At 44.8% G+C, this 9,313-nt stretch overlaps 1 protein-coding gene across 2 annotated transcripts; it reads right to left on the bottom strand.

The window, feature by feature from the left end:
- Positions 1–182: 182 nt before the first annotated feature.
- On the bottom strand, positions 183–9,277 carry faxdc2 (fatty acid hydroxylase domain containing 2). Of its 2 annotated transcripts, XM_023845024.2 has the most exons (9): positions 9,140–9,277; positions 7,144–7,191; positions 5,427–5,524; positions 5,119–5,222; positions 3,764–3,885; positions 2,505–2,710; positions 2,106–2,211; positions 1,817–1,983; positions 183–896 (listed from the first exon to the last, which is right to left on the bottom strand). In XM_023845024.2, exons 2-9 carry the CDS (start codon positions 7,180–7,182, stop codon positions 740–742), a joined length of 999 nt encoding a protein of 332 aa, XP_023700792.1. In that variant the 5' UTR covers positions 7,183–7,191; positions 9,140–9,277; the 3' UTR covers positions 183–739. The 2 variants fall into 2 exon arrangements, with proteins under 2 accessions (XP_023700792.1, XP_023700793.1); XM_023845025.2 differs by lacking the exon at positions 9,140–9,277 and having other exon boundaries at positions 7,144–7,393.
- Between the last annotated feature and the right edge of the window lie 36 nt (positions 9,278–9,313).

The raw sequence follows: 9,313 nt of genomic DNA, 5'->3' as shown, positions 1-9,313 counted from the left end.
GTCTTTGTTCGTGTTGGACGATCAGTGCTTAGAACTGAATTCATCATGTCAAGTTTGTGCCTCTTGGTGGGGAAAAGTGACCTCTGCTGACCTGAGTGAGGTATTGCACCTTTATATATGGTCTGTTTGTATAACTTGCATATCGTTCCTTTTAATTATACTCGAGCTGCATTTTCCCATAGTACTGTAGAATCCTTTATTAGATTGAAACATTGCAGGAGAACAGTGTACCACAAAAAAAACAGCTACATTAGTTTGTATGACAGTGCAAGCAGTGGAATGTTAAGTGTATGCTGTCAAATCACTATTGGAAATATTTTGCAAACCAATGTACATAGATTAACATTATTCTAAATGTCTGATCAAGTCACTCGTCTATAAAAAGAAAATACCACATGGTTGTAGGAGAATAATTAAAATGCAAACAGCAAGGGATCTTTTAAAATGTATAATACTTTACATTGTAGTGTTTAAATTAATATATGTATATATTTGATATGTACAGGGTCCACTGCTTTATAATAAAAGTTTTTAAAGTTTGGACGATACTAAAAAGTGCTACAAAAATAATTAAGGCTATTTTTCCTGGAGCACAAACATCAGTAAAGTTGTTTGTTGAACCGAAGCTTTATGTAAGAGTTCTGTTCATAAGTGCTGGTCCTCCCCGTTCAGGTCATCTGGTAGATTTGTGGATGGCGCCTCCCTCTCTGCCTGAGTGTCTGGGGTCAAAGGGCAAGGGTCACTCTTTCTTCTTGGGTTGGTCGGGAATGCTCTCCGTCAGAGGGGTCAGGCCCAGCAGCAGCACGTGCCGGTCGTAGGCCTTTGTCTGCCGGAACGCCGAGTCGGTGCCGTGCAGCCGGTCGAGAACGCCGAGTACACCGAAGCACTGGTTGAACCTTCGGGGGACAGGAGGAGGAGTCACGCCGTCAGCACCACGTCTGTATGGCCGACAGCCTGCCTCGATCTAGTTTGAACCGGTTGCCGTGTTGTGGGCTCGGAAGCCGATTTAAAAACGCTGATCCAGTCTACATTGGCTATTGCTGGCGAGCTACATGATGGCATTAGCATGTTGTTAAGCTTTCAGCTGCACCTTGCATATCATCCCTGCCCAAAAAGAGCTTTTTTGCTCCTCAGTCTGCCTGGGTGACCCTTTCATGGCAGAGCATGAGAACTGGCTAACGACTCTAGCTCCTAAGGTGGTAGATCTGTATGGAACACCCAATGAGAGCTGGCTAACGACTCCAGCTCCTAAGGTGGTAGATCTGTATGGAACACCCAATGAGAGCTGGGTGGAACTCATTTAAATATTTTTGTGCTTAAATCTTTGAAATTTCTTAATTATCTTAACTTGGGGGGGGTGGGTGCCACAAAGTAGGGTTTACTTATGATTTAAGTCATGATTGTCCAATAAGAGTTGGGTACGGAGCATTCCTATTGGTAATGATGGCCAAATGAAGCTTCATGAACCAATTGCTGTATTTTCTGGCACCACTAGATGGTGCTTTCTGTTCAAAAACGGGCTCAATTCATACCCCAAAGCAAACCAAGAATGCCATCTAGTGGGGGTCAAAAAATGCATAAAATGGTTTATGACGCTTCATTTGGCTATCACTACCTATTGGACAATCATGACTTCTAGCTTAAGTTAACCCAGCTAACTAAGACATCCTGCTTTGTGGAACACCGCCCTGTTTTAAACAGGTTGTTGATATACAGCTCAGTGACTCAGTGTTTTTCTATCATTTAATGTAGACTTTGCTGGGATGTAGTTCCTTCAGTCATAAGAACAGCTCACCGCTGTCACCACGGGACTTACTTGAGGTGATGGAAGTCGTGAAATTCGGGAGATGGCAGGAAGGGGAGGTGGTACCCGCAGTGAGAGATGGTGGTGACAAGCAGCGCGATGGTGAACCACAGGGACGTGGTGGTCAGGTGGGAGCCAAGGAAAATCGGGCCAATCAGGGCAGGCAGCATGTTGGACACCTGGGGACCAATCAGAGCAGGAATGATGCTGGAGAGCTAGGGGCCAATCGGATGTTTTATGTATTGGCGTAGTCTCTCAATAGCGTGTATGGGACTGAACGTCAAACGGGTTCCCAGCTCACCACATGCTCCACTGGATGGGCATAGAGGGACACCACCCCAATGGGTGCGGTCCACTCATGATGGATCTTGTGTATGTGCTTGTAAAAGGCTGGGTGATGGAAGAGCCTGAAGAAGCGAAAGAGCACTTGAGTGAGAAGAACCGTTCAAGGATGGATAACTCTGAGGGGAAGGCTCATTAATATTCATAAGCAAGTGATTCACTGGCCAATCAGGTAGTGCTTTCTGTGAGTATTAATGAGCTATCTCACTGACCAGCCACTCATAAAGCTTGCTTTATGAATATTAAATTTTCATCCCCTGCCATCCTACTGACAAGCCAATCAGGTAGCACATCCTTTATGAATATTAATGAGCCTTTCCCTACTATCCTTTTATGGGCGTTTGAGATGGGCCCTTGCCTGTGTGAGTAGTAGAAGAGGATCTCCTCCAGGAGGCCGCAGACAGCCAGCTCCAGCATAACCCAGTGGAACGTGGGCAGCTCCAGGCTACAGGGGGTCCCTCGCCACTGCATCAGAGCGTAGGTGACCAGCACCATGGGCACGGACAGGAACAGCTGGTTCCTCAAAACCTTCCTGATGGCCTGGCGTAACCTCACCGGGTCGACCTGCAGGCGAGCATCCACAAAGCCAGCGAATGGGCGAGGCGCCCAAATCAACCACACGGCGTAAATATTGTCATACGTTGTCATTGAACCATCTGCTGATGATAGGGCATGTAAAAAAATTCAGAAATGACTTCATTCTCAAGCGTACGCTATTTCCCATTTTAGTGTTGGCCTGGCTGCAGTCTTGTCTCAGGTGACCTTTGCTCCTGGGGGGGGGGGTGATAAGGCCACTACTACACTTTGACCTCTCACCCCCCTCGGGAGCTCCCACAGGTCAGATAGCACTTTTCCGTAAAAAAATCAAAAATGGTAAACATGCCAAATGACAGAAAGCCACGGTCTAACAACATTATCTGATTTCCTTTAGCACTTTCAGCCCTTCTTTAGGCTGTAGGCAACGGCACAGGAGAGATTGTGGGGGTGACACCACTGAATAATTTAAATACAAAGATTGATTTACATGGGGGGAGGATGAATGAAGCTAAATTAAATATTGGGGGGTACACATCCCCTGGTTTCTATACCATTGGCTGTATACCCTTCTCTGTCTGCTATAGGTAAAACCAAATATATTTATATAACACCATTCATACACATGGGTAATTAAACATGCTTTACAGAAGGTAAAAACAATAGGGAAAATTAAAACTGTAGAGCCTTTTCGTTTGTGTGCGGGAGGCGGTTGTACGTCTTGCACCAATGAATTGTGCTTTAACGGCACATGCCGATGCACACCGATTTATGGTAACTGAAGTGCATCTCTGCTTATTTAACTTCCCGCTCGTGAGCAGATACTGCTTATGCGGGCAGAATTCCTGCGGCGAATATGCCGACCAACCATCTGCACTATCTCGTTAACTGGTCGTAGGCCAATGAAAGATTTATCGGTCTAATGTCAGCCACTATCTAATCAACGCTGTGGAGGGATACAGTTTGAACTGTAGTGCCCTTTATATATGGTACTCTAGTAACCTTTGCGACGGTCTTCTAGATGATTATCCCACTGACGATAAACTTGCTGGGCCATCAGACGGCGGCCAGACCTGACCCTACCGGATTGTTCTTGTCCTGCTGGATCCTGTAGCGGGTGATGAAGCTGGGCTTTCCCGTGGCGTCGGCGATGAGGAACAGGGCGTTGAGCAGCCAGAAGGACACAGTGGGCACCAACATGGTCCCTGAGTAGCAGAGGTATGAGGCTACATCAGGCTAACGGCTACGTCAGTCCCTCCACATCTGTCGTAACACAGCTACTGCTAATTCCATTATTCCCCGTTCTGCAGTTACTTTTACTTAGAGAAACTTTCTGAACCCACCCAGTCTCACCCACCCATACGGACAATGCCGGTCAATCCTCTAGGTGGCACAGGCAGGCACTTAGTGTGCCAGTCAATTACACTATGTCGCAGGTAGGGGGCGCCAGAGGTGAAGCTCGCCTATGACACCACATAGGCCTCGACCGGTACTGCATACAGACTGGATTTCATTTCAGCTGGTAGGTTCCTTTATTGTTGCGTGCAACAATGACATATTCCCAGAGGTACGCGAGCTGCAGACTTTCAACAACAAGTCTGGTTTTCTAATTCCTACATCAGACACTTCCTCCTATGCCAGACATGCACATGCTCGTTTGCCTGGGACGTCAGATGTTCAGCAAGGAACAAACGATCGAAGGTCACCTTATATAAAATCACATGGTGCTTTTTATGCGTTAAGCTTACTTTTTATTTATTAAGTTTGGTTTTAAAAACAGCTGGTGCAGTTTTGTTGAGGCAGAAGGTAGAACAGAGATCTCAGAAGCATATCGTGTCTGGAGCCTTCGGGATGGGCTCAAATTTCAGTGTGTACAGACGCTCCTCTATTTACGAATGAGTTACGTTCCGAGCTGCCGTTCGTAACTTGAAATGTTCGCAAGTCGTTATTCAGCATCATTTTAAGGGTACACGCAAGTACAAAGAACTAGGATGCTGGGAGTCCGCATGCTACGCTGCTGCGCGGCGGGAGTAGCGGGCAGAAGTCGTACTAGGTGGAATTGGGGTGCAGAACTTTGACGTTGTGGACAGGAAACGGGAGCCCAGCGAACACAATTTGGTCTTACAGTACTCTTCGTTCCTAAGTAGAGGAGCATCTGTATATGTATACCGTAATACTAAAATATGAAGTAAATTGAAACTTGAGTTCCTTACCTTTTCTCCCATCCAATAGGATAACTTTGAGTTGAACATTGAGGGGGTTAAGGTCTCTACCCATTTTGTGATTAATTGGGAGGGGGGGTTTGTCTTGGTCAGTTTTGATTATTAGGCCCAATCCCATCCATAATTTACACCCATGCTCTTGTTTTATAAATTCATACACCACATCTCTCCTGGGTCTGTATGTCTATCTTCTGGTGCCAGCTGAGCTCCACTCACCCACGAAGAACAAGGCCCACTCCCTTCCACCGAACAGTGCGTGAACTTTAGTCCACTGCATCTGCCAGAAGTCTCCAGACGCCCCCCAGAACCTCTGCAGATGCCTTGTATGTGAGACGGAGAAGTGAATTAGCCATTTTCACATCAACTCTGCTGGTACTTCTACATACAAGCCCTCATGATGAGGTGTAACACTGAATTCCCACAAAAACAGAAAAAACGCTCTCCGGGAATTGATTACATAGAAATGGGAAAAGCCTTGCACGTTCGGCCCAAATTCACGTCCCGCCCACTGGCTCCCTCCGTACCATGTGATGGAGTTCCGGAACGCAGCCAGGAAGAAGAGGCTGGATCCGATGACGAAGGCGGCCTTCCTCACAGAGTCCCAGAGCCCCGTGGAATGTTCCTGAAGGCCAGCACATGGACGTTAGTGGGCCTGCCATATCTCCTACACGACTGCAACTGCTGAGTCCACATAAATGGCTGTGGGAGCAGGGCCTGCATTTACAGCTGCAGTCGCATAACTCCGTCCAGCAAGACTTAAAAACCAGTCACAGTAACAGGCGGATTAAGTTAAACTGATCAACAAAAGTACATATTCCAGTACTGCTGTGTGATGTGCCAACAACAGACAGTGTCAACAGTAGAGCAACATGTAGGGAGAAACAGCATGATAAAATTTAGAAGTGAGACCCCAACCCAGATGATCAAATTAGTTCCAAATTTTTTCGGGCCCCTAATCCTCCTTGGGGCCCTTGGTATTGCCCGGACTTCCCCTGACTACTGGAGCTCAAAGCTGACCATCTAAATGTAGTCGTGCAGCTGATCATCACTACTCCGCTATCACTACTGATCTGTGAACCTCGGAGTTCGAAACTTCTAACCCCCCAGGCCACTGAAATTGTTAACACCGCCAATTAAATTAAACTATAGCTGCAACCTGTGCTTTAAATAATTTCTCAATTTCTTCTTAACTTTTTTTATCTTTACTTTTCATGTACATTTTATACATTTCGATATTTTCAATACTTATTTCGTTAACATTATTATTGTTATCCTTCTTGTTTGTTGCACAGTCTGGGGTAGTTTCACTGCTGGTATGCCACTACATGCATGTAACAGATGTCCTCTACTTACGAACAAGATACGTTCCGAACGGCTGTTCGCAACTTGAAATGTTCGTAAGTCATTATTCAACATCATTTTAAGGGTATACGCAAGCACTAAGATCTAGGATGCTGGGAGTTTGCACGCTACGCTGCTGCGCGGCGGGAGTAGCGGCCAGAAGTCATACTAGGCGGAATTGGCGCGCAGAAAAAAAAAATATTGCGGACAAGAAACGGGAGCCCAAGGAACACAATTTGGACTTACAGTCCTCTTTGTTCGTATGTCTGAAAGTTCATAAGTTGAAAGTTCGTAAGTAGAGGAGCGTCTGTATGTGACAAATCAAAATCTCAAATCTTGAATCCAGAGCACAGGGCCAGCTATTTATCAGGCGTGCCCCGAGCAAATTTTGGGGGTAAAGGCCTTGCTTGAGGGCGGAACAGTGATATGATCATTCTGCCAGCCACAGTATTTGGACAGGCACAGGCCCAAAAGGGACTGACACATCCTGACCAGGAGATGGGTTTCTTTAGGTGTCACAAGGCTCCTGCAGGTACATGCATGCACACACACTGCTCATCCCTGGTATTTTTGCTCCCCTTCATTAATTCCTGCTGCAGTCATGTGACTGTTGAAGCACGGGTGAGTTGCCAGTTTTTTACAGATTTATGTTGCGTCTAGTACAGAGAAAAAAAATGACGCCACGCAAGTCTGACCCGAAACCCGAGGCTATCAAGTGAGCAAGCTAAATGCCTTGACCGCAACAGCAAGCAGTATCGTGGTGGTAGCGCGTCCAGTGTCGCTTCCCACAATGCCCGACACCACACTCCAGCACATTCTTGTTGTTTTGGGATATATGAGCGTTGTTTTGGGCCATATGAGCTGTTGTGCGCAATACATAAACAAAACATGAGGCCTTACCGCTCTGTGAGTCCTCTGGCCATCCAAGGAACCAGCCATGTTTTGTGTCTGTGAGAAAATTACAAAATCAATCCCTTCACACCAGCGATTGTGAACTAGAATCCTGGCACAATTTAGTTCTTGCAAGCCGATAGTCTAGCTGAGCATGTAGGTTACTACTCAAACTAGACTAATGTAGATGTCCCTTTCAGCGATGAGGGTGTCTGCATTATGAATACACAGAGAGCTTAACCAACTTTATATCAAGGGTCAAATTCCCGCACGGATTTTAATTGGTGCCCGATTTAGCTCTGAAAACGTGACGTGGCCCTTTATCTGAAAATCGCATCAGAAAGGCAATTAGGAGCAGAGGTTGAGCAGGAACAGTGTCCCTATTAGCTCGTGCCAGGAGATGAACAACTCGCACGCTTCACCTGAAGGATTTCCTTGGCTATTTCCAGATGTGAAACAAATAAGAATCATATTCCCTAAAATAACTGGGGATCCCTTAACAAAACTGTGATAGTTACATCTGTGCAAATATAAAGAACCTCAAGTAGCACAAATTAGATAAATAATAATAGTTGAATACTATTTTCTTATTAAACATTATTATTATTAAATATGAAACAGTATGTGTAATTGTGATCATGACTAATGGATGAAGTTCAATGAAGTCTGAATAATTAATGATTCGTGTAAGAACCAACATAACGGCAGCGTTCAGTATCTGGTATTTTGATTGTTTTCTAGAATGAGGTCAGCTGTAGTCTTTTAGTTTGACTGGAAACCAGCAAATAAGAAAGCGAAAATATTTCTACGATTACTCGCAAATGCACCATTTGATTTCCTTTAAAATATGACATTTCATTGCTATTGTTATTGTGATGTTTTATTCAGCGCGACTGTCATCGCTGTGCAGTATCAGTTGATATAGCTGAATATGTACTGAAGCTGGTCAGGTTACATAGGGTATAAGGGTTCAACCGAAGTGCGCGATAAGTTTTCTTGTTCACGGGTTACCTAGCCGAGTGCTTTAGGTCCCACTTTCCGGGACCACTGTAATTTGATGCACCTAGCTGTAATGAATTAAGCACGACTGAGCTGTAGAATGAATCTTGAACTTTAAGTATCCCGCAATGTCTAAATAATTACTAAATATTTTTTTAAGAGATCGCATACACTATAAATAGTAACAATAGGCATCGGTTGATCTCGGGTGTGTGATTACGATCAGTTACGTTTATGCCGATGTGTTACGTTATTTATAAGTCCAGATCCCATCAATAATAAGCTTCAAACACACACGGGCTTTCCTTTGGATCACTGGAGAAGACCAGCCCCGAATAATATGCAAACATTTTCAGCCTTTTTTGAGATTATTTATTCATGCTTTATTCTGCTTAGGGCAATAATGAAGGTTATCAGCATTTTCCGGGTCCGCTGTGACAGTTTAACCGGAGAAGAAACGAACCATCAGTTACTAAAGGCGTCAGTATTTTCCTGCGTGGACCGTTTACTCCGTAGCTACTTTTTAAAGATGCACTTTTTAGGAAATTTACAAAGAAGAAAAGTGCATCATACCCAGCAAGCAACTGCATGGCAACACTCGCTTAATTAAACTTCGAATTATATAATAACCGTCGCGGATTTAAGATTATTGCTATCGCAATAATTATCTTCCCTGATAATAAACACCGATGTATCCTCACATTAACCATTGCGTTTATTTGCCCACACATATGTCGGCTGCATTCCTGTCACCGTGCATAGCGTTTAAAAACCTGCGACATACTTGCAGTCGTGCCTACAGCCCATATAAAGCGGCACAAAGAGCGTACGTGTTTTCATTGCGTTTAGCGTTTGCATGTACATGTCCAATGTTTGCATTTGACCCAGTGAAAACATCCTTATCGTTAACTTCGCCCTGCTTCTCATACACAAAACTGTAATTATTAACGCCGAGATATGGTGTATAGATTAGCGATAAAGCAAGAACGCGAAGGAATGATCTTACCGTCCTCTGGCGATCAGCCCCTAACACTTGGTCCTGGTTGGAACTGTTGATCTCCTAACTACATGAAATTATGAATACCGGATAGTTGGACATCGGACACGCCGCCTTCTGCTCTCCATTTGTTGTGCAACAGTCAGCTGACAACAGGGCAAAATCCCTTTTCTCCGAAAAGGC

This window comes from Paramormyrops kingsleyae, chromosome 24, assembly GCF_048594095.1.
Source record: "Paramormyrops kingsleyae isolate MSU_618 chromosome 24, PKINGS_0.4, whole genome shotgun sequence".
Lineage (NCBI taxonomy): Eukaryota > Metazoa > Chordata > Actinopteri > Osteoglossiformes > Mormyridae > Paramormyrops > Paramormyrops kingsleyae.
Note: the sequence above shows the minus strand (reverse complement) of the source record. Positions and strands in the feature narration are given on the sequence as shown.

What these genes read in the sequence shown, in the direction of transcription:
- faxdc2 (XM_023845024.2), bottom strand. Translation starts at nt 7,182, where the DNA reads ATGGCTGGTTCCTTGGATGGCCAGAGGACTCACAGAGCG. An exon ending in TTCCGGAACTCCATCACATG is followed by an intron (nt 5,223 to 5,426) that starts GTACGGAGGGAG and finishes CTCACATACAAG; the next exon opens with GCATCTGCAGAGGTTCTGGG. An exon ending in CTCTTCTACTACTCACACAG is followed by an intron (nt 2,212 to 2,504) that starts GCAAGGGCCCAT and finishes TCGCTTCTTCAG; the next exon opens with GCTCTTCCATCACCCAGCCT.